At 40.5% G+C, this 25,830-nt stretch overlaps 1 protein-coding gene across 2 annotated transcripts in view; it reads left to right on the top strand.

The window, feature by feature from the left end:
- The first annotated feature begins 305 nt into the window (after nt 1-305).
- fhdc1 (FH2 domain containing 1) overlaps nt 306-25,830 on the top strand; it is a 32,618-nt gene continuing 7,093 nt past the window's right edge. Inside the window, exons 1-8 of one of the 2 annotated variants that reach the window (XM_026171505.1) lie at nt 306-615; nt 15,052-15,796; nt 16,302-16,363; nt 19,157-19,259; nt 19,410-19,495; nt 20,302-20,402; nt 21,914-21,984; nt 22,782-22,889. In XM_026171505.1, coding sequence (XP_026027290.1) covers nt 15,305-15,796; nt 16,302-16,363; nt 19,157-19,259; nt 19,410-19,495; nt 20,302-20,402; nt 21,914-21,984; nt 22,782-22,889 — 1,023 coding nt within the window. In that variant the 5' untranslated portion in view covers nt 306-615; nt 15,052-15,304. Of the gene's footprint in view, nt 616-13,976; nt 14,324-15,051; nt 15,797-16,301; nt 16,364-19,156; nt 19,260-19,409; nt 19,496-20,301; nt 20,403-21,913; nt 21,985-22,781; nt 22,890-25,830 lie in introns of those variants that run through there. The other variant, XM_026171506.1, reaches the window with a different exon arrangement.

The raw sequence follows: 25,830 nt of genomic DNA on the forward strand, positions 1-25,830 counted from the left end.
CACCAAAAACTGAAACGTGGTTTTTTTGTGTTAACTAATTATTTTTATAGGTATATATCACCACTGGTGATTTTGTGGTCATTAAAACGTGTTCAGGGTTTACAAATTAATGATGAATCATGACACACAGATCTCCCCTACATAAGCTGCCTTTATAGGTTAAAAGTATCAGCAACACTGATCCTGGCTTTACTTACACGTAAATAAGAATAACACAGCGCCAAACGCGGGGAGGTTTAATGTTGCATAAATACATGTTACGCTCCACCTGTGCTCACGCCTAATTAAACATACCCACTTATACCCAGCTCCTCACCTAGCCCACCTTCAGCGCTGTTTTCCGCCTTGTGATTGCACCAGTGCTCACACGCTAGCGCGCGCGAGGAGGGTGAGCGGCACGTGCATGCGCCCGTTCCACCTGGCCCAATCACGTACGAGGAAGCTGAGAGCAGCGCTACAGTCTGCCGCCGCTGCCGTGGAGCCTCGCATTGACCCGCAGCTCGGCCAGCAGCTCACCTGACAGGGCTGACAGCCCGAGAAGACCACGCAAGATTTTCTCCTCTGAAAAGTATCTTTCGCTAACACCAACGGCGTCGGAGCCCTGTCGTCCGTCCGGTGAGTCAAGCGGGACGGTAACCGCCGCATCATCACGCTCTGTGTGTGTATGTGTTATGTGTTTGTGAATGTGCGGTGTGTAACTCAGGTGTGGAGAGTCGTTGCACCGTGAGGAAGCATTTTAGTGAGGCGATGAGCGTTTAACCTTCCTGCTCTTTTGTGGGGGTTTTCTCTGAGGTGACAGTCGAGGTGTTCTGCAATGCAGTCCACGTCCAAAATTACATCATTTTGGTGATTTGGTGTAGTTCAAGCCCTGAATCTGTTGCTTTGCTGTGCATAAACGTCATGACTGTGTATCTCAGTATTTCTCTGTAGGACTTGACAGCATCAGTTTAAAATAAATAAATAAATAAAAAATACTTAGAAATGCTTGCTACATTACATTTCATTTTTCCTCCTTAAAGAAAAGTAGTTAAAGTTCTCCATTTAAACTATTTGAAAAGTTTCTTTATACAAGAGTGTAAAATACTCATGATTTTTAATTAAAATCAGGAAGTAACCTATCACAAAATTAAAATGTAAACAAATATGATTAGTGTGTAGTGCTCCTTTGGGGCTTTTGCATTTCCTGAAACTTTGTGCCAAAGTACAAATATATTGATTATAGCTTATATGCATATAGAGTGTGTTACTACTGGAGTAAAAACAAGTGTTTCACCAGCACAAGCTAATCCAACATGTAAGTCAGTGCTGGTTTTGTCTCAGCCCCTGCTTTCCTTGGCTTTTGTACACTGCTATCCATGCCCAGATGAGTTAGTGGAGTCCATTCAAGTGCTGGGAACAATACCCTTCAGAGGGGGGGGGGGGTCTCCTTGGGTCAGGTCAAGGGGGGGTGGGTCGCCCCCCGGGTTGCTGTGGAGGCAGAGAGTAACATGGAAAACTCAATGCTCTGACGTCAGCCCGAGGAGGAAGATATTTAAGGGGGTTTGATTTATTTGTGTGGGAGCAGGAGAGGGGGCTGAATAGTTGGTGGCAACTCGGGTCCCAAACATGCCCAAATCTGTCAGCTGTGAGCTGTCTAATACAGGAAAAGAGCTCAAAATGAAATTAAAGGCAAGGAAGAGTGCCACGCCTTTCACAGTGCGCCTCTAAGTGTTCAGAGTGGGTAATGTCAGCCGTATGCATGTGTACCTGTGGGTAGTCTTTCCCAGGTATTAAAATGTATCCTAATGAAGCCAGCTCAAGTGTCTTGGTGCCCCTGGGTAAACACTTTCCTCACTGCCGTGTAAACATGTTTGCATTCCCTTCATGTTAAAACCTACTGTTGTCTCTATGGTGACCTGAACACCTGCTTTATTCTCACTCAGGATGTGTTGGTTAAGGCCTAGTTTCCTCCAAAATCATACACAAAATAATGTGATTAATGCTTAAGCTTCTGTGGCAGTCAGTGAAGCCAAGCGGTGCAGCGAGATTTGCTTAAAGCCGATCTTGGCACAAGCCTCATATTGCTGAAGCAACAACTGGAGCCCAGAGCCAGAGAAGATAGACAGGCGGTTGCCTGCTGCAGGCCAGACACTGAACACCTGTTAACAAAAGAACAAACGCGAGATGAATAAAGCTCTTCTCGCTTTTTTTTTTTTTTTTTTTTTTTTATAAATCTGCAGCCTCACAGACGGTGTATCCCGTGCCATCTCATCCCTCCATTAGTGTCACTATCCCGCCTGAGTAGGTTTTGGTTTCACCTGGGTTTCTCTTCCCTCTGTATTTTTTATTAGGTTAGATTCGGGGCTTGTTTTGTGATAGGATGTGTATTGTTGTTCTGGAAAATTCCCTCAGAAGAAGCTTTGGCCATGCTTTGTCATCATTAAGGCTTTATTTTCTAGTAAAAATACAAATCCTACAAAGTACTACAGAACTAAAATACTGTGGTGTACATGGTGTTTTCTGAGCCTTCAGGGATGACATAAGCACGATCAGCATGATACAGTAAAGGCAGTGAGTTTGTGTTATATTTAACAAAACAACACCCATTTTTCTGTTAGCTCTGACCAGCTGACAAACTGTCTGTTCTGTTTGTAAAGAAATCATTGCATCTACATTGCCATTTATTGCAAAACTAACAGAAAAACAGAAATTAAATACTTGCATGCAGACTGCAGCCAGAACCTCACAGATTTGAAGCAGAAATTCCTTCATAAATACTGACGTGGTTGCTGCAGGGCTGGGGTTTAACTGCAAGATGACTTTGGAGCTTGGTTTTATATTGGAATAAAAGCAGAATACAACCAACAACTAAGTTCCCCGATGCAAAGAGACATGTTGCAGGCAAGTTGCCCTCATTAGCAACTTGTCTGCATTTATAAATTAGACTGCACTTATTTGCAAATCTTCACCTATCTGTTTAAGAGTGACTGCAACTGTTTGGAGACGGGTTGCCTCGCACTTGACGACCTGTGCAATCGCCCTGTGATCGGAAGGGATTGCACAAGGAGGCTGCTGTCCTTTTTTTACTATAGTGAGTCAATGTGGAGAAAGGCTCGGGTATAGTGAAATATCTCAGTGGTGTCATGCCAGTCCTATTAATTATAACCAGAGATATTGTAAAGCAATGACATGAAAGTCATATTGAAATACAAAGTAGACTTTTGTAATGCCAAAGTTGCTCCCTCAGACCCAATCATCAACTTATAACTGGTGAACAAGGACTCGCATCATCCAAGCCAACATGGCAGCTGAAGTTCATGACAGTTTCAGTTATTGTAGCAAAGATCTTTTTCTCGGGTATCACTGTCCATCGTGTGAGTGAGCACAGCATTTGTTCAGTGCCCTGGTGTGATGGGGACAGATGCTGATTTTGTGTGTAACATTAATGAATCTGTAATCGTATAGAATAAATATAAAATTGAGAGAACAGCTTTTTTGAGCCTCGTTTTTAAATCAGATTTGACTTGTGAGTCAATATGTGCTGTTTTACAGATTGTTTTACAGTAGTCACCAAGACTTTTAGTCATTCATATAGATGATGGTATGGTGTAAGTTGCACAAATTAACCGTGGAGATGGCTGCTTTTTTTTTTTTTTTTTTTTTTTTTAGTTTAACTTTTTGTCCACTCACTAAATTGCCTGAAGATGAAATTTAGCTCAAGAAAACATCTATTACCCAAGTAGATCTTTTTAAAAAGCCTTTGTACAAATAGCACAAATACTTAATCCAAAATATCAACAGTGCTGCAAATTAATCACTGAGTCCATTATTAATTTCAGCAGTAGTAGAAATGGTGCTAAGTTTGAGTCTGATGTGTCGAACGCTCTGGTACACATACTAAATGAGGTGTTGGTCCAAACATGTTCTGCTTGGCTGGTTATTAAGAGGATTGGCACAGATTTTTGTTTGTTTGTTTGAGATTTAGCACTGGTATTACTGCTGGTTATATGATTAAATGAATTCCCTCCGGAGTTGCAGGTTAGCTGACAGGTGTGGTACCACCAGTTCCACAGCCAGGATACTCATTCATATTGGTCTTAACTGAAGCCTGCTTAAACAGTAATTGACAGAGGCACCTCGCGTGCTCTGCAACTGGCAGCTTTAATCTTTAAAATCTGAAAACCTCGTTTCAGTGGCAGGCTGCTATTAGCAGATTTGTGCTAAGCTAGGGGGATATGTTGTGTTTTGGGCTGCTGTAGGTGTTTGTCGTACACAGTGAAGGGAAGACAGTTACAAGGTTAATTTGAGGTTTGGCATCCAAAGTTAAGATATATTTATACTAGGCTGTTGTCTTCAGCCACGAAGTGATTTGGAGTTGATGTAAGCTGTAATATAATTCGTGACGCTGTTGGCAATCCTTGTGTTTCACCCATTTACAGCTTTAAAGTGCAAAATCATTTCTCCTAGCTGTCACCAGGCTAGCGCTGTTTCTCAGTGCAGCAGAGACAATGAAAACAAAGGCTTTAAACATGCAGGGAGGCTTTTCTATTGTTGTCCATGACTGATCTGTTTGAGATAGATTTGTCAATAATTACAAAGAAGATTATTTTGGCTGCTGGCAAAGGAAATGAAGCCGGATTGAAAAACACATTCACTGACTAAGTAGTTTTTAGAAGACAAAAATAAAACAGAGTCCCTCTTACAAATCAAACATTTCATTCATGATTCCTAAAAAACAAATGGTCAGTACACTTCTTTTCCTCAGTGCCAGGCTCAAACTATTTCACCACCATGATTTAATAATGTGTCTTAACTTTAATATTACATTTGCCTGTTTTTGGTCAACTCACTGTTACTGTTATTTGATATAATAAAGCAGCTGCCTGTTTAATCTAAGTCGGATAGCCAGTGTTGAAGTACAAAAGTCTTGAAGACCCGTGTTTCTGTCAGTTTTGCTTTCAAGGAGTCAGACTTCCTTTTAATTTCTTTTATAGAAAGGTCTTTAGCAACAGCTCTCCACGCTTTGTGAAGTTTTCCTTTGGACATTGACAGCTTTTTCACCAATTTTCAGTCCAGTCCTTAAATGTGACATTTTCATAGGAATGTTTTTTTGTGGCTATTAAGCCACTTAACACTGACCTATGAATCATTCAAGCATGAAAAAGGCTCCAAACCGAAGGGATTGACAAGTGTTGTGTTTACACATAGTAGACAAAGAATAGTTTAGGCACTTTGTTTCTAGCAGCCTTTCACAAAAACACAAAAATGTATCATCAGATTTAGATCCACCATGTAATACTGTGTGAGAAGCATCAACTTTTTCAGCTTTCAGCGTGACAATGGTAAATGGACTGATTATTATTTAGCAGAGTACTCAAAGCCCTCTATACAACATGCCACATTCACCCATTCACACAAGCACTTTCTTCTAAGCTTTTAGTGCTTCCTAGCTAACATTCATACACAGTCATACTCCGATGGATGTATCGGAGAGCAATTTGGGGTTAGTATCTTGCCCAAGGAAACTTGACATGCAGACTGGAAGAGCCAGGTATTGAACCACTAACCTTCCGATAAGTAGATAACCTGCTCCACCTCCTGAGCTACAGCTCATCCCAAATACACTGCCAACACAGTAAACACATACCTGGATATAAAACACACACAGTGGAACGCCATCAGTCATGGGTTGGCTTCCTCACAATTACTGAAGCAGTGAACATATTGACAGAGAACAGAACAAAAGGCAGCCAACATCCAACTAAGAGCTTCAGAAGTCCTTCAAGAAGCCTGGAGAACTTTTCCTGAAAACTACTTAAAGAAATCTTTTGTTTATTTTCTGGATGTAGCATTTGTGTAAAAGTCTGTGTTGCTTTTCAAACCATTTGTTTGTTGTGATCACCATTTGATGCTCACTTTTGTTCCTGGGAGAAGAGAGGCACTGAAGGTTTGTTTGTTTTAAGGTTAGGTTCTGACATTTGTCATAAAAACATGTACAACATGAAAAAAAAGTTGTGTGGAGTGAGTTTGGTATTTCAGTTGTCACCATGTCACAGGTAGTATTTGGACCACAGGCCTTATAAAAGATGGACAAAGCTACTGAGATGTCACCTATTGGTTTCTGAAATCCTGTTTTGAGCGTTTTCACCATCACTGCCTTGGTTTCAGAAGAACAGATGTGATGAGGAGGGGTGTGTCTGACTGCGTAACTGCATGCTCATTGATACCTTGGATAGTCTGTTTTTTGGAAACCTAGTATGACAGAGATTTGTAAAATAATTCTTAACATTTTATTCAGTATTGAGCCCATAAGCTCACACACTTGGCCAAGAAAGAACACCACTTTTGTCATAATTTGTTTTTTTTTAGTTATATAAAATTTAACCTAAATGTTTAAAACTAATAAAATCTTCAAGTTTAGTGCCTGTTTTATCTTTAACTCTTATGATTAAAACAAAAATATGAAAATTGATTATTTAACGTCTTCAAGAAACAACTTCTTTGCATTGCTGCTGTTGTAGGATAGCGGCTGTAGTGCTAAGGAATTGCAACTTATTGGCACATTGTCTTAGTTTTCTTTAAAGCTAGAAGTAACTTTTGTGTGTTAGACCTCTGCAGTGTGCTTATGTGAAAAAAATTACATTTCACTATATTTAGTATCAATTTTTCATTTGACACAGATTGTCAAATGTTTAAAAACACTGGTAAAAAAAAAACTGCTTTCAAGTGCATTTCCCCCATCTTTAACATACAGCGTATTAGTGAAAAGCTCTGTGAAATTACAAGAGCCATTTTTCCTAGAAAAAGGAGCTCATTCATTGATGTGAGCTTGCAGCTTCTTTATATGACTCATTAAACTTAACTGTGTAGCAGCAAAGCACAATGTCATAACTCTTGAAGTGATCATTAATCAGAACTTCATGTGCTACAAATAGCTCACTAAGTGTTTTGTGCTTTCCTGACTGTATTTAATAACTCAGAAACCCACAAAGCTGTTGTTTCAGGTTCATTCACACTGATAGCACTTGCTAACTACAACCAATTCATTGTCCCTGTAGGTGTGCCCTTTGTAAGAATGAGCTGTTGCTGGTTTTGGAACGGTTACAGAAAGACACAAGATGAACATTACAATGACCTGTAACCAACAGCTTTTCTTGGTGCTCAAATGTGAGTAGAGACAGGATGGAAAAAAAAGGATGTTTACTAGTGGCGATATTGCATCAATACAATGACTTTAAATATGAATATTTTATAAAATTAAATATATATTTATCTGAGAATACTATGAATAAGAGGGCTCACCTCAGCTAATAGCAGGCAACCTTTCTGCAAACAGCTGTCTTGCTGTATTATCAGAAACAGATTCAATGTAATTGCCAACATGACTCCATTCAATTGCAAGCTGATATCAGACTTACTGTCTTACTGCAACATTTATGGCAGGTTTTAGTGAAATCGTTGATGCGCTTGACAATTTCATTTTGCAGCAAAAAATATCTGACTGAGATAATTTTATGTTATTAGATAAAATACATATTGAAATTTTTAACTTTAATGTGACAAATCGTAATTTGCATTCCTGCAATACACAGCATATTGCAGAATGTTAAAAATTGCAGTGATATTACACCATGAGTCAATTGTATGCCAGCTTTGTGTCACGTTTATGGGAGCATCCAGGACGTTTCCTTTAAGGATTAAACCAACACTGAGGATTGAGCAGGTGTTTTTCATCGGTTTAGAAGACTGAGGTTCACTGTGGGCTTAAGAAACATTCTCCCCATTCCCTGCTTCTTCACGTCAGTAAAGTTGCATATCTAGAGATAAAATGGCAACATAAGCTTACTGGTGAACAGCAGTAGGTTAATATTCTGACCTGAAGCAGATTCACTTGCACTGGTGCAAGTTCAGCAGTGTTGTGGGTTTAGCCTCACATGGCATGAGGTGCCACGTGGTACCTTGGCCTAACTACTCTCTAGACAAATTGAACTGTGAAATAATCTCCTCCAAACCGCTTGTTTCAGATTTGAGAGGAAAGTGCTGTGTTCTGTTTGAGCTATGTTAATCCACTGTACAGACTCTGTAACACGTTGTTGTTTGTTTCAGGCACCAATACATCACCCAACTTATTCACATCAGTTTTGGGGTGATTATTTCTTTTAACTGATTTAATAATGGTTGATTAATAAGACTAAATGCTTGTAAATGAATTAAATAGCATTTCAGTTCTGTACATGTTGCTTCTTTTGTTATTAATATGTCACTAAAGCATTAGTTTACCCAGGTGAGCTGACTCTGGGTCAGCATCTTTGAGATGCTCAGGACAGCAGCAGCTAGACTGGAAGAGAACTTACTTTATTCATGGTGGTATAAATAATTCACTCAGTCAGATTCTGAGGCTTACTTAGAAAATGTAGACGTTGAGGTACAAGCAGGCAATCTGTGAAAATATTTGATAAATCCAGGATTTCCTGAATAATAGGTTCCTTGTTCAGTGTATGCCAGTTAGTTTATTCTGGTGACATGGGAGGTGGTTCATTTGTGTGTTATGCAACCAGGCACGAGGTCACAAAGGTCTGGCTATTCATCCGATATTTCATATTTTATCTTTACAACAAACTTCAAGAAGAGCAATTAATATAAAGACAAGACACACTGCACAGTTTATTTGATATGCCACCCTTTTGTTTGAGGATGAGACCGGTGGCTTCATGTGATTTATGAGACGGAGCAGGTTTTTTTTATTTTTTTTTATTGCTTGACTACATCACTGATGCTGCTGCAGTCAGTCACCTTCAAAATCCAGAGCTGCGGTCGCTTGGCTGTTTCTGTTCTAAACGGTGTCTTTTCATATTGTCTGTGTGTGAAACGAGAAGTTTTGACAGCTCTTTTGTGCTTGGTATCCGAGCAATAGTTGCCTCGTCACTGTGTGTTTGTGCAAGCTATGGTCCTGTGTGCTGTTGCTACAGCATGCTTAACTCCCACTCTGGTCTGTGTCCTCCTTATTGCAAGCGACGCATGGAAATGAGAGCGATAAGCCAGCATCGTGAGTTTCAAAATAAACACAATGTCCTTTTCAGCTACAAGATAAAAACAGATGCTTGCTATAGAAGCACGCAGAACAAGCACTGAATTCAATGTGTGTATATTTGTTTATATTAATTGCTGTTTTGCTATTGAAAATTAATTAATAATTTACCTCCAGGGACCAAAAAGAGGCTGAGACGTTGTAGAGCAAAGAAGTGTGGCAGAGACAACTACGAAGCTTCAAGCTAGCATTATCATAGCTTTGCCCAGTTTGATGGCAAGAGAAGGGTCATGTTTAGGGTTTTTTTTATGCAATTTGTTTCTCACCAGAGGAAAGAAAGGATTACTTTTTACATGAGACTGGAGTTAACATGCAGTGCAGTTTCCTGTGCCTGAAAAGAGGCCAGACTGCTCACGGAGGTAGAAAGCACTCGGAGAGATCAGTAAACATTAAGATAAAGTAAAGCTGCTATTTTTGTTTTATTCAAATTCAGTGTCTTTTGATCTTGGCCTGTTGATTAAAGTATGCACATTCTGTACCTTTTATTTTGTCATTTTATAGACTGGACAGAATAATGATAGTAATTGCTACTGAAATCCCATCACTGGCAGCCCATCACCACTGCTGTTTGGTGAAGTTAGGATCCAGATAGTCGGAAACAAAGAGGTCCGACGGCATCGCCCTACTGCGCTCTGCATAAGCCAGCTTCTGCTAACGAGCGTTCCCATGGAAATGATGACGAAGCAGAATTGACCAAATCCCATGTGAATGCGCCTCTGTGCCCCTACGGTGTGAGTAAAAGACTTGCGCTCTGCAGGGCCGCGCTCACCCTCAGGAAATTGAACTTGAAGCTAGCAACAGGGGATCATTATAGCATGCGGTGGCTCCTTGACCTTCACTGTCACTCATTTGAGAGTTTGAGTGGATTGTGTTTGTTTTGTACTTGGTGGCACCCTGGAAACTTGGTGACAGTTACCTCCAATTAGAATCCTTACAGGATAAAAGGGAGAAAAAATGCTTTGCATGGAGTTATGTAAGGCTGAAACACACAAATGGCAAATGCACAACAGACAAAAGAGCCCATTACTGCATGAATTTATGCAGTAATGGGCTTTCAGCTGAAACAGCTTAAAGAAGCTGCACAGCATGGTGTAGCTAATTATCATTAGATGTAATTCATTCTTCAGCACATGTCAAAGATGGGAGGCACCTCAAATTTAAATTAATTTCTGTCAGTTTTTTGGTTTGGATAAAGAGGTTGCCTGTCCTGTGCACGCATCCTTAAGTCTCCATTAGCTGCCAAGCACAAAGGCTTAGAGACCAGTTAGTGACAACTTGCTGTAGTGAAACTGAAGAGTTTGACATGAACAGGAAACAAAGAATATTCGCCTTCAAAGTAAAAGTTTTGCCTTTTTTGAAATCTGTTGATTGCAGTAGTATGACCTGACTTTTATTTTGGAGGATGGTGTACCATCCTCAAAAGCATCCATTCGCCAGCCCCTGACTGGTTGGTGAATGGATGTTGGCTGTCCCAAAGGGACAATACACATTTTCCTCTAATGACCAGAGGTTGCCAGGGAGATCACCAACTCGTCTCTATACCTGTGTGACTGAAGGCTTACTGGTCTACTCCACAGTTTGTTGTTGGAGGAACAGAGGGAGTGAGGAGTAGCTTTTAAAGATGATATATAAATGCATTTCACACTTGACTTATGCTTCACTCTTTTGGTAAACTTTAGGGAGAGAACTGTATAACTTCATGATATCATCTGGTGTTTTGTTGTTTGTGAGCTCAGTCTTTGGGTCAAGCCTAGTTAAGTTTCTGTGTTTCTTTATTCCCTGATTTTTGCTTTCACCTCTCACTGAGTGTCCCCAAAGGCATAAAAGACACAACTTGTTTTTCTGTTCAACTCTCTTCTCAGTGTAAAAGTTTAGTAAGTCTAGAGGGGATTTTTTTTTTTCTCCTGAGTTCTCTTATCTCACGTTAAAGTTTGTTTTTGGTTTTTTTGTGTCTTCAGTTCATAAACTTGTTATCTGTTATTTCACCTCATAGAAGAAAACACAAGAAAATTCCAATTTGGAGAGTTTTTGCTCAAAAGATATGCAGACTAGTCAGGTTCGGACAACCGGTAGAGTTGGTACAGATGCTTCTGTGGTTCTCATTGGATCAGTAGCAGTGATATATTTTGGGAGGCGAAGGATCTACAGCCTTCTGCTGTAGAAGACAGGCGAACTGCTCATAACAACGTGACTGTTGTCAGCTTGGTTTGTGTTAGAGGTGGATGGTCAGTTAGTCATAGAGGGTGTGGTGTTTGCTGTCACCAATGAAGAGTGATTGGAGCGAGATTGCCCCCGGGTCGACAGCAGGTGGATGTTTTAGATGAAGCTCGTGGCAGCAGGTGGATGTGTTGAGCCTGGCAACCGCCCGTCTGATTTCATTCCCTCAGGCCTTCCCAGTGTCGTGTTACTGACTGATGTTTTTCCTCCTCTGTGAATCACGTTAGACAGATGACATTGGTTACTGCCCTATTGTTGGTGGTTTTTCCTCATGCAGTGTGAAATTTAATTAAATGAATGTGAAATGCCACAAACCAGTCACTGACACTGGGTCATTCGCTTTAGAGACACAGAACTAATGTACATTAAACCTGAAACAAAGCTGACAGGAACGTTTGGACTCAGTTTTAGAGGAATGGTTTGGCGCATGGAGTTATCACACACATGACTGGAACCAATGAAAAACTGCTAGTTTGGCTTTTAGGTGAAAAAAGTCCACCTTTTATTAAAACTTTTTAAACTTTAATTCATTTAAATAATTAAGCACAAAAAGCCCGTCCATATAGAAGGCTCATCATCTCTGGCTTTATATTTTATATATTTAGAATCTATTAGACACACGGTTAGTGCCAGCAGAAGATTCATCTTTTTTAATAACTTAGACTTTTTTATGTGAAAAGCATCTCCCGAGCTTCTTTGTCAGCATCACTTTATGTCTCATTTGTCTAGTCCATAAAGACACCATAATGTGATACAGTGGTGTTGCAGGGATTAAGTAAACAATCTGTAAAGTGTCAGTTGTGAAATAACAGATGTTTGTTGTCTTTATGGTGTTTTCAAGTTTTTATAGCTTACAGTTTATAGCTTGAGTAAACGGTTTCCTAGCTACACTGCTGCCAGGTGTATAGTAATACTCATAAGTGTCTTATAGCTTTAGTCAGAGCTCACTGTTAACCTGTGAACCTGAGCTCTGATCTTTAAATTTGTTGTGACTGACCTACACTCACAAATCACTTTGCTACGTACACCTAGCAAGTATCAGGTTGGATCTCTTTATGCTTTTAGAAATTGAATCATGGCATAGATTTAACAAGTTGCTGCAAACATTCCACAGAGATTTTGGTTGACATGATAGCATCACGCAGTTGTTGCAGATTTCCACCACATCCCTAAGGTGCTCTGATCAAGATGTGGTGATTATAGAGGCCGTTTGAGTACAGTGAACTCGTTTTCATGTTCAAGAATCAGTTTGAGTTAAACTGAGCTTTGTGATATGGTTTATTATTCAGCTGGAAGCAGCCATTAGAAGAAGGGTACGCTGTGGTCATAAAGAGATGAACATGATGAGCAACAAGACTCAGGTAGGCTGTGGTGTTTTAAATGATGACCAGTTGGTATTTATGAGCCCAAGGTGGGCCAAAAAATATCCCCCATCACCTTCAGCCTGAACTGTTCATACAGTGTAGGTTGGATCAATGTTTTCATGTGTTTATGACCTTGGCATGAATGTTGGAGCAGAAATAAAGACTCTTCAAACCAGACCATTATGTGTAAATCCATGGTTTAAACTCCAGCAGGTTGTCTTGACACTGGCTGAGTGATGAGCGTGTATTAAAGAAGGTTTTGGTGTTCCACGGTCTGGATTTTGAACACGTGATGGTTTACAATGAATCTTGATCATTCTGCAGTCCCGTTTCTAGCATCAAGCTAATGATGCCTAGCTGGAGCCCTGTTATTAACAGACATGCAAGCTATTGATCTTCTCATCTAATGTTTCACAAGAAAGAAATCAAGTGCTTCTTTAAAGCTGATATGACAGCGAACACTGTAAACAGATCCTAAAGCAGCACGTGTTAGCAGTAGCCATTTCTCCTCACCGCAGACTGTGGGGAGTTGGTGTGAGGTCAGATGTTCTCACCATCTGATGAATTAAAGATGACTGATGGTGTGGTCCAGTTCTGAGGACAGGGCACCTGAACGTGCAAGCCAATGTTGGCAACATGAAGCTATTAGTGACGCAAGCTTTATTAATTAGTTATAACCCCATCAGTATCATGTTGACAAGGCTGCGAACCAATGGCAGACTACCATTTAAGATGTTACGATTGTGTAAGAGGCAAAGCGTTAATTCTAGAAACCAGCAGAAGGAGACCACATGGACCGTTATCGATACCAGAAATTTGTTATCACAGCAGTTCATTTTCTCTGAAACCACATTATTTTCTTCAAAGTGCTGGAAACAATGTACCCTCCCCCTCATGGCCACCATACATCTTGTTCATCTGCTGTTTTCTGTCAGATCCTCTGTTCAACTACCCTTTTATAAAGAGGAGTATCAGATCACTGTAGCCACGTCAGCTCCAGCACTGAGCGATGTGTTCTCCTGAAACTTAACACAGTTTCCCTCCAACTGAGAGCTGCAGTGAGCGCTGCCATTCAGTTAATAAAAGCAAGAGGAGGAAACTCAAGCACTTCCCTTCCTTCTGGCCTAAGTAGTGGTTCTTAGTGTCCACAAATTATCATTTGATCACTCATTTCAGAGAGTGTTCAATGAGGATGATTTTCTAAAGTGTTCATGAGCGAGACGTATAAAGAATTTAATGTTTCACAAATATCTGTGCTATATTCAAAAGCACAGCTTGTGTGTGTGTGTGGTGGTAAGCAGTTGTGTTTTTAATAATTCATTTATTAATAAATAAATGTATAATGTATAACCGTTACAGCTCGAAAGGCTGCAAGGCAAGGAGGAACACAACACCAGTTTACTTTTAAATGAACATCATTTATTAACAAAATGGTGCAGCCAGTAAGAAGTCCAGTGTGAAGGGTAGATGGTGAGGGAGCTGAGCCCATATACCTCACAGGAGTCTCTCACAGACATTGTCTGTGATGGTGACATTAACTCTGTAAAACAATGTAAATTCTAAAACTTCATAGGAGATGACTAATACTCTACTTCCAGAGATGCAGCGTCAACAAACTTAAAATGTCCTTACTGCTGTGCACCAGCCAGTGCAGAATGTCCTACAGAAATTTAAGGTGAGATAAAGAAATATTGCATCCTCTCATTTAACATTATCAATCCACTGTCGCCATACAGCGAGGCTTTTATTAAACACAGGCTCTCCTGCAAATGTGACAGATTGTCATCATTAAATGATGACAAAGTCTAATTTGTCTTTAAGACAAAGAAACTGGCAGAAAATGTAGGACTGATGGAAGGTTTACAAGCCAAGGTTTTTTTTCTAAAAAAAATACTTAATGTGAAAACTGTTTTCCGAGATTAGCTTGCAGAGTTGTCTGACAAAATCCACTTTTAACCATTTGTTTCTCAGACTTAGACGAACTCTTACTGGATTTTTAAAATGAACTGTATTTTCATGTTGAATAAAATGAAACACAAATAACTATTTAAATACATGTTCAGGTGTGACTTCAACCGTCACTTTTGGGATACAGTGCATATCGGTATTGTCTTGGTGGCTGCATAGATGAGGGCTGTTTTTAAAAAAAAAAAAAAGAAATTGTGTAACAGAACCTAAGGGGTGTGTGTCATGTCTGTAGTCATTATACACCCCACAGCTTGACTTCAAAGCCCTTCAAAAATGGAAAAGAACAGGATTTGCAGTTTCCTTCACTGGGTCCCCCTCGTCTTTGTTCTGTCGTGCCCTTTTTTAATTTCCTCAAATTCCAGATAGTCGATGACGATGATATGCATGGGTACCGCTGTATAATCCTGTCCTGTGTCATTTGTGTTTTTCTTGTAGCTCCATGGCCATCATTTCCCCCTGCCCACTACCTCTGGGAGGTGTCTTTCAAAGGCCCCACTTAGGGCGATGGATGACCAGCTGAGTGACGGAGATGAATCAATGGATGCAGCCTGTTCATAGTGACTAGATTAGGAGACACCAACCAGCGCTGCAGCGAGCTGATGTTCTCTGGAAATTCAGGAGATACAGATCACATATTTGTTTAGTTTGTGTCAGCACAGAGACTGTATGCTGACTGCTCAACCTTGCGATGCTTGTTATGAGTTGTACATCCACAACAAATGAGCCAGAGAGCTGTAGCAGCGAGGGGAGCAGCTGCACCACTTCCTCCATCACTACCTCAGACCCTTCTTCTATGTCTGGGCACGGTCAACCCACCTTGCTTTCTGACACCACCCAGAATGAAGTGCCGCCCCCTCCTCCCCTCCCGCCCCCACCTCCTGGGGCACCGCCGCCCCCTCCGCCCCTGGCAAACACATCATCCAACCACAATGGGAGGAAAAAGCGCCGGGTCCGCAGCTTCTACTGGAAGCCTATCCCAGAGGAGAAGGTGCGCGGGAAGCCGAACATCTGGACGCTGGCGGTGCGGCAGCAGCAGTACCAGATCGATGTTCGCTCGGTGGAGGAGCTGTTTGGGCAGCAGGAGGATGCGGGGACGGGCCTCCGTGGGTCAGCAGCATCAACTGCAACATCAACTCACGTATCCCGATCACGCTCCTTTAAGGAGACCAAGAAAGACGAGGTGAGTGACTGTCATGAAGGTTTAAGACGGGCGCTTAAAATACTGAACTTCTGACAATTAATGGTGAGTTTAGACTGCAGACATTAAGGTGGTGATTAAGGTTCAGGCATGAATTAACTAGATTTGATTTTTCTATTGAATGAGTTGTTAAATTATTGCAAGTATGAACTCCATCCACTCCCAGTGTCTCCAACCATGTCCAATACTGGTTAACTTAACATAGACAGTTGCAGCATGCTTTAAACACCATCTTTAGTTCAAACCACAAAAGTGCCCAGTTGCTATTTAAAAGTAGTAATTGGGCCTCAGGGTCATTTTTTAAAAATGTATGTGCTGCACAGTCACGTGTTTTCTGTGCGAGTCGTACAAGCTTCTGAAGGAGGTTTGAACCTCACGTAGAGACAACCAACAACACCCAGGAGTGGGTGTGTTTGTTTGGCTGTATTTTAACTAGAGCTTCAACAGAGTTTTATCGTAGTGTCTTGTGTTTTTTTTCTTTCCTCAGGTCAACATCCTTGACTCAAAGAGGGGGATGAATGTGGGCATTTTCCTCAAGCAGTTTAAGAAGTAAGTTTCCCAACTGTTACCATTGATTATATTGACGTATATTGATTTGAAATCTGTGTTTTTGTAAGTTCACCAAAAGGCTTCAGTTAAGAATGAGGAAAAAAGATTTGTGCTCACTTTTTCAGTTTTGTCTTATTTTACAATATTGTATTATTCAGTAAAAAAAAAAAAAAAGAAGCAAACGCTAGATTTTTGGAAATATTTATGGGTGTTTTCTTGTTTGTTTGTTTTTGTGCCTCTTGAACACTAAAGAGACCCTACAATGACAATGGCCAGCAGTGGCCCCCAGATCATTTAAGTTTGAGACCCCTGAGCCACAGAATAAACCAGTGTATGAATGCAAAGTTAAAATCTGACTTTTAATCTGAAGTGCTTTGAATGGTCAGTAAGACATGAAAAGTACAAACCCATTTCTGAAATTTGTTGGGAAGTTATGTAAATAAGTGTAAAAACAAAACAAACCATTGCAATGACTGAACATGCAACATTTTAAGACATATCGTGCTTCCATTTGCTCACACACACACACACACACACTGAAACTTTAAGCATCACTTTAGTGGCAGTGGTGACGTAGTTTTCGTAAAACCTTTCTTGCTCTGTGTTACAGCCAGTGTTTAATTTTGTCAAGTACAGAGCTACTTAAGTTAGAGGATTAAATGACCATCATTAGAAGAGCAGTGAGGTTTACCATAACCAAAGAGTTTACTGTGACCAACCAACAAAAAATCCCACGAACGCTTGTTTGACTTTAACTAAATTAGAGATTGTTTTTTATTTTCCCTCGTGGCTTTTCCAAGCACGCCTCTCATCAGCTCTTCATGCTGTTGCTAAGGACAGTTCAGATCAGATGCTATCATTATCATGGACACGTTCTCATTTTCAATCAATCAGTTTAACTTTCATAACTAAGGAAAGGGTCCAAATCTGTGCCAGGTAGTCTAATAAGCCTTCTTAGGCATCCATTGTTCTAAATTATTTGGTTCGGGAAGTTTCAAAGTGAGTTTGACCAGACTCAGGATTGAGTTGCATAACTTGTCTAGAATAGAGAGCAAAAAGTGTGTTAGGTATCTGTTTGCCTGAAGGTCTATTTGCATGGCTCTCCACAGGATTTTAATGACATTTGACTGCGAGCCATTGCACTGAGTCAAGACAGAGTAGGAGCAGTGACCTCATTACAGTCAGCGTTTACTTTTGTTTTTGTTGCTTTTTATTTTAAGGAGTATGCATTAATCTTCTGCTGCAATGCATTTGAGCCAATTATGTCATAAGCTGCACTTTACGCAGCACTTTACTATAAAACGGCTGAAAACTCGAAACCTCAAACATAAAGTGAATTACTTTTACAGCTTGTTGTAGCATTTAATGATTTCCACCCCAGTCAGCTAAGAGCTTTTTTTTTCTTCTTCTTTCTTTTTTTTTAATACACCTGTTACATTAGAAATATTTGGATCCTGTCACTGATATCAGTAGACGGTAGCCTGAGGCATAAACAAGAGTTTAAGCAAATTTGATTTCTTGCTGTGCTGGAGAATGTGACAGCCCCAAAAACATAGATGTATATTAGTATATTGCATATATTAGAGTGATTTCTTAGGTTTGCAATATGTTGTAGTATTTAAAATAGTTCAGTCTTTTACTGTCCTTGTTATCATGGAGCAACTGTAACCACATAATTTCCTTAGGGATTAATAAAGTATTCTGACTGTGATTGATTAGAAATTGTCTTTTTGTTGAAAATACCACCAAGTGGTTCCCCCCTTGTTTAAAAAAAATAAAGGGGGGGGGGGGGGGGGGGTGTTCCAACTTCAGTATATTCACACTCAGTCATCAGCCTACCTGCACAGGTCTACACCACAGAACTGGAAATGAAATTCCCATCGTTGATCGGGAGGGAAAATGTGTACCCTTCCTGGTGTTGGAACAATGAACCAGCTGTTTTTCCTCTCATGGCTATTAAAGGGTTTGTGGGAATTTCCACAAACAGTCTAATATTATCTTTGTGAAAAACAAATAGATAAATAAATGTCTCATTTTTTTTATATTGCACTGAAAAGTTCTTTATAGGCTTCAACGAGGCTTTGAACTTTTGCCGGGTTCGTTACTTAAAAAAAAAAAATCCTATCTTTGTCTCCCCGCCTGATTCGGGGTCTCCACAGCATCTCACCCCACCCCTAACATCCTCCCCTATCACACCAGCATCCATCAGTCTCCTCTGTGTTCTTCGTCTGTTCCTCCTACCTGGCAGCTCCATCTTCAACACCCTTTGTCCAGTATATCCCCTTTCCATCGTCTGCACATGTCCAAACCATGTCGGCCTCGTCGCTCAAACTTGTCGTCAAACCGCTCAACCCGAATAATCACGTGGAGCAAATAATTCCTTTTTCCGCGTTCTCATCCTAACATTGCAAGAAATTCAGAAAATAAAACCTGGTAATTTAACCTAATAAAATAAATTACCATATCACGAGTTAAATAAACATGTATTGCATACCTTTTGAAGGCTGGCGTTTGTTAAAGTGTTTGAATCACATCTAAGTGTCAGCTTACCTAATATTGTCTTTTTAGTCATTTTAAAGCCTCAAACATGAAAGTAGACCAGTTGTGCCCTAAAGGGTTTGTGAAAACAGATTTCTCTTTTATTTATATTGCTAATAAGAAAGCCAGGCAGAGATGCCTAATGCTCTCTGCAAAAGCTGTGTTTTGTGCCTTTGTAAACAGAGGAGGGCAGGCATTAAAGGAAGCACCTGTGCAATTTATCTCTGAACTTTACAGAAACAAACTGTCTTTCAGGTCCAACCGCTCCATTGTCGAAGACATACGAAAAGGAGAAGGAAAGATTTATGGAGCGGAGCTGCTCAAAGACCTGCTGAAGCTCCTGCCCGACGCAGAGGAGGTCCGTGTTTGTGTACTTGCCTGTGATTTTTAGCCAAGCATGAGTAGCATTAAGCTTTTGAATCACAGAGCACAGCTAATGATAAAAGGCAGTTTACGTGGATTGAAAGCGCCCTGCTGAGCTTCCTGTTCCTCTTTATTTTCTCTGCAGATTAAGAAGCTGCAGGCATTCAAAGGAGATCCAGACAAGCTGACACTGGTCGATTCCTTTATGTACCTCTTGATCCAGGTGCCACGGTGAGTTGGTTTCAGTGGGCATGTATATAATCCAGTTTCCATTAAAAAGGAATGTCAAGTCAGCAGTTTGACAGTCAGTGGAAGATAAAGACTCAAAACTGAGTGCAGAGTTTCATGATTTTGTGCCGACTCTCCAAAGAGTTTACGGCTGCTCTCTGACTTGTATTTAATCTATCAAGTGTTCATTTTCAATAATATTAATACGACTGGGGAATGTGCACATTTGTCAGCTTTGTAAAAAAGGATATAATGCTTGATTTCATTTTATCTCCTTCCTTTGGATGATAAAACAGCCCATCCACACGTATAAAGGGTCTTATTACATAATATTTTCAGTTCATTCAACTGAAAGCATGTTTCCATCTTTTCTGAACGGGGACTGAGTAACTTCCTTTGAATTTCCTTTTTGTCCAGCAGCACTGTGTGATAGCGCATTAAAATGGTATTAGTGTCATTCAGAGGATGCAGTCCCTGCAGGGATTATTATGGAGAACTAATGCAGACTGATTGGGCTGAAATGGAGCATTTGTCCAGTGAAATTAGTCAGAAGTCGTTTTTGGTTCGTGCTATAATTGAAATGATGATTAGAAAATATTATGAGGATGTTAAGGTGCTAAAAGTCGTCAAGTTTTACTGCCACTCAGCAGCAAGATGGAGTGTTAAGGTACTCTCCAGGGGGAAGCAGGAGGCATTTCTCTCAGCCTGCTGCATTATAATAACAATTTGTCTTTTCTTAAGGATCTCAGTGTTGAGCAAGAGAGTCGAATCTTTTCTCAGATTTAAACTCTGAACTCCGTCTCTGACAGGTTCGAGGTTCGGATTGAGGCCATGGTCCTCCAGGAAGAGTTCCTCCCTTGTTGTGCTGCGATGGGCCATGAGATTGATGTCGTCCGTGTTGTGACTAAACGTAATAATAACACACTTGCTCTAACACATTTGCACACACACAGAAAGCAGGACGATCTCATTTTGACGTGAGGACACTCATGACCAAAAAAAAAGCAGTTTCATTGAAATGTAACTTAAGAGTCGAGCAGCTCTATACATATTAGTTACTCACAGTGTTGGATTATTATAAAAAATGAATAAATAAAAAATAACTTTATATAGTCACCACAGTGTGACCTGTTAGGCCATGGACTACCATTTGAAAGACCTGAGTTTGGCTAGTTTGGTCATTTCGCTTGTTTTTTATTTATTTTTGTAAGCCAGCTGTACTCTGTTAAATGTATTGCTAGCTTGGGTAGCATCGTGCTATAATCTATCATTTACTGTAATGTTAAAAGGCATGCTAACCTTCACTAGCAGCATCCTTCCATACAGTTAGAGGTGAGTTCCAACCTCACATGTGAACACGATGAAGAAATGCCGCTGTGCTTTCTCAGACCTTTCAGTCAAAGTTAAACAAGCTGTGGCTGCGTTTATACACGCAATGTTTTATTGTGAATAACATATGAGGTTTTTTGTAATTTGCAATTCATCAGTGTCCCAACTTTTCTGGAGGAATTTTGTTCATGTTTAAAAAAACAAAAAAAACACCCTCTCTACAGATGTCATAAAGAGGGAGAAGTTCTTGTACCATGAACATGTTTATTTCAGCTTTGAACGTGGATATTTTAACATACCGTAGGACTCTTTGGGGATGTTTCCAGCCTCAAGTGGCCACTTGAGGAACTGCAGTTTTGACACTTAAAATTTCAGTGGTGGAGGTTGCTGCAAGTCTCGCACTGACCACATTATGTAGTATTTATCATGTTTTTTTTACTTATTATCACTGAGACAAAGCTCAGCTGATGGAAACAGTATTTGTTTTGTATGGGTTATATAACAACGTGCTGGATCTTGTGACCTGATGGTAGCACTTAATAGGAGATCACTGTGATCCAAACGGTTATTACAGTTTATCTCATGAATGTGCACACTAATATTATATCTTTTCTTTTTTTTCTTCTGGAGCTAAAGCTGACATGTACTGTTGAATTTGTGATTTACTGTAAAATCACCATATTGATAAACTGATCTGGAAACCTTTTTAATTATATTTTCAGCCATTGGTTGAACCAGGTTGCCATTTTAGCTGAGTCACACTGTCTTGCGTCTTTGTGCTGTATTGGATTTTTTCTTAAGACCCTCCTCTACAGTACTGTGACCTTTTCACTGCATTGCAGGGCAATCACTTAAACACTGTGTGGAATAATTACCTGGAACTTTTATGACAAAATTTAATTAAAACTTTTCAATGTGCTAACATTTACCCTTTTACTTTAAAGTGGTAATTTTAGGTTTATGACTGAATCACACAAGGACACATTACTGCTGATAGATTTCCTGTATGGTAGTGATAAATGAAAACGAGATGGTTTGTCATACATCTTCTCTGGAGTCTCTAATTGAGTTTATATTGATATCTCCTTAAAGAGCTGATGAGCTGTGAGGAGCTTCATGCTATCCTGCATCTGGTGCTGCAGGCAGGAAACATTATGAACGCGGTAAGAGCTTCTCAGGTTACGTTCGCATACGCGAACACATCTCTGCTGCCTCTGAACACGCAAGATGTTTCGATTCAGTCCTGATTTATTTTTTATTTTTTGTATTTTTCCAGATAAATAAATAATAAAACCTTTTGTCAGTATTTGTTGGAAACCAAAACAAAATCACTGCTCAGAGAAGAAAGCTGTACTGTGGTCTCTCGCTATAACGCGGTTCACCTTTCGCAGTCTCGCTGTTTCGCAGAATTTTTTTTGGTGCAATTTTGCATGCTTTTTTTTTTTTTCTCACAGCGCATTGTGTTCTGCATCCTGACTGGCTGTAGACCATTGTCAGGCAATCTCGTGCCATGCCTCCTGTACAGTACAGAATGCGTTCAGCTTGTCAAATTTACATAAATCTTCGATCACTAGCAGTGTGACTCTGAAGTGCTGCACTGTATGTTTGTACTTTTTCTCCCCAACAAACAATTCATTCTATACTGGACCTGTTTTTCTACGAAGGTTTGAACTTGTTTAAACAAGAGAGAAAAGTGTTAATGTTCATGTTTGTCTGAGAAAAGTGTCTAAAGTGTGTAGTGAGGGGTTTTACAGCCTTAAAATATCTATAATAATTAAAAAAAATAAAGTTGGCTACTTCGCAGATTTTACCTATCGCGGGTTATTTTTGGAACGTCACACCTGCGTTAAACGAGGGACCACTGTATCACTCGGGCAGAGTCTTATTGTTTCACGTTATTTCCAGCTGTGATTCTATGATATTGTTCATTTCTCTGTGTAAAATATCCTTCTGTTCTCAGGGTGGCTATGCAGGGAACGCTGTGGGATTCAAGCTGTCATCCCTCCTTTCACTGGCTGACACCAAAGCCAACAAGCCGGGGATGAACCTGCTGCATTTTGTGGCCATGGTCAGTGACGCTGTAGTAGAGTACACACAAAACACCTGTAGACACTGCAGATGTTTGTAATGTGGATTCAGTCCTGGTTTCAGAACCACTTGAGCATGGAATTACATTACCGCTTACACTCACTGGCCACTTTAGTAGGTACAGCTGTTCGACCGTTCGCACAGGTCAGCAAATGACGTGGCAGCAATTCATTGCATTTAGGCATATAGACACGGTCACGTGTTGAGTGCGGGTTCACAGAGAAGGGTGTGCAAAAAGAGGAGATGACCAGCAGCAGGGTGAAAATGCCTTGTGGATGCTAGAGGCCAGAGAAGAACGGCCAGACTGCTTTAAGATGATAGAAAGGCAGATAACCAAGATGTGCAGGAGAGCATCTCTGAACACACAGCACATTGAACATTGGAGCTGATGGGCTACACCAGCAGAAGAGCATCACTGGGCACCACTCCTGTCAGCTAAAACGACATGAAGGCATGTATCTGTCCTGTGCTTCTGGCTGTTGGTGTAATGTTGTGAGGGATATTTTCCTGGCACACTTCGGGCTCCATAATGCTAACTGAGCAACAGTAAAACACCACAGCTTACCTGAGTATTGATGCTGACCTTATCCTACTTTTATGAGCACAGTGTACCATCTTCTGCTTCCAGCATGTCACAAAGCTCAAATCATCTCCAACTGGTGGCCGATTACCAGGTTTCAGGTGTTGAATTAATTGTTTGTTTGCACTGAGGCTGAGATAAACGAGGAGTTATCTCATAAAGAGGAACAAACAGTACTCCAAGAACAGACAAAGCCCAGCAGAAACCTTGAGGAGGAGCTCCATTTGCCCCCACCCGGGAAGAGCCTCAGAAAGGAGAGACATCTAAGGCAAGAAGAGGGGTCCCTATTTGCCTCCAACTCTCTCAACAACACCAACGACCAGGACAAGGGACCTCGACCTTCCCCAGTCCCCCAAACCCCTGACAGGCCATCACCCTCCTCCCCCTCCCTTTCTCCCTCCTCCCCACACCTGAAATTCACTGAGGAGATGATGGAGCGGGTCAATGCTGGGCTCAGATCTACCCCCCGTCCCAATCCCTTTTTGTCCCCCATAAACCCCCCACCAGAGCGGCCAAAGGTTCGCCATCGAGCCCCACCCTCAACAGAGCAATCGAAGTCACATTGCCCAGCCTCGCCCCCCTTAGTTCCTCCTTACCACCTTCATGCTTTGTCTCCGCAGTCTGATGTGTGATGTGTGAAGGGTCTGGGCTGTGAGGATTATGGCAGTGGTGACTTTTCCCAGGAGAAGCTGGGACCCTGTTTACTAGAAGGTTTTAAAATTTCTGTACTTTTAGGTGACAGGAGACATGTGGCCTGGTCAAAACACAGAGAGCTGCACTCTAAAAGATCTTTAAACATAGTAAACATACCTTGTGTGCCACAGACTGCTCCCAAACACGAGGGGACAAGTAATACCTCTAAAACACTTAAGTTGGCTTTATTAAACGTTAGATCTTTAGCTGGGAAAACATTTTTAATTAATGATTTAATCACTGAGCACAGCCTTGATTTTATGTTTTTAACTGAAACTTGGTTGGACCAAAGTAACAGTGGAGACGACCCCTCCTAACTACAGTTTTATCAGTGAGGCCAGGGTGAGCAGGAGAGGAGGAGGGGTTGCTGTCTTATTTAATGAATCATTTCAATGTAAGCAGCTATCTCCTGGAAGTTTTCAGTCTTTTGAATATGTGGCTTTACAGCTGAAGGCCCCATCCAAAGTTGTGTTTCTTAATGTTTACAGGCCTCCCAAATACTGCACAGACTTTTTTTAATGACCTCAGTGAACTGCTGTCTGTGATCTGTGTTGATTTTGACTAGGGCTGAACGATTATGGAAAATAATCTAATTGCGATTTTTTTGCCCCAATATTGCGATTGCGATGCGATATGCGATTATTTTTTTAAGGTCTTTGTCTTCTGTATTATTAAACAAAGACAAGCAATACATCATATAGTATGGCCAATACTATATTACATTAATTTTAAACTGTTCTTTCCTGGAAGACAGACCTCTGTTATGATGACATGAGGTGATGCATGAATTGATGACTGACATTTTTATTTAACTTCTTCAATCACAACAGTATATTTGAACATACACAATAGTTTATTTTTAGCTTACAAACATCTGAGCATAAAGTGCTGACAAGGAACCCTGGTGTAAACATTAAAATGAAAGTCAGTACAATGTGCAGATTGCAGAAATATACATAAACAAAATCAGTGGCTTTACCACACTCAGTTTTTCGACATCTGTGAACTACTAGACAGTCATTCAATTAAAAAATAATATTAAATAAATAAAACTAATAAATAAAAAATACACACATCTTACTGATCTCTGCAGTCAGTAACATTACACATAAAGTGCAAACATAATAGCAATTGTATAAACACAAACACGCCTTTAAAATTTAAAGGCGTGAAATTGGACGGTCTAGTTCTGATTAGCGTCACCGCTGTCTCGGTGGAGTTTAATAAACTCGGCCGTCTGCTTCTTGCTATCTAAAATATAACCAGACACTGGTGTAAATTCTCGACTGTCTCATACTTCTGTTTAATAAGTTTTCTGTTTGACGTTTAGTCAGCTGTGTGAAAACCAAGGAGGAACCCACCCGGGGGATTAATAAAGTTTTATTTTATCTAATCTAATAACTTTAATCTCAGCCAAACCGATTTACTCACGAACAAACAAAACACTGAAAAAAGCCCAACAATAACATTTTTAGGTTGTCTAAGTGACTTATATATTACGTTTAACCCGAGCAGCGAAACTCCGCGGTGATCTGAAAATGATGTGCCGGGAGTTGTGCCGTTCTCGGCCGCATCAGTAACCCTCGAGCTCCCGGCTAGCTGTCGAGCTGGTGGGTAGCAGACGCTTCTGAAAACGTCGAAGCACTTT

Source organism: Astatotilapia calliptera, chromosome 6 (genome assembly GCF_900246225.1).
Source record: "Astatotilapia calliptera chromosome 6, fAstCal1.2, whole genome shotgun sequence".
NCBI classification, from domain to species: domain Eukaryota; kingdom Metazoa; phylum Chordata; class Actinopteri; order Cichliformes; family Cichlidae; genus Astatotilapia; species Astatotilapia calliptera.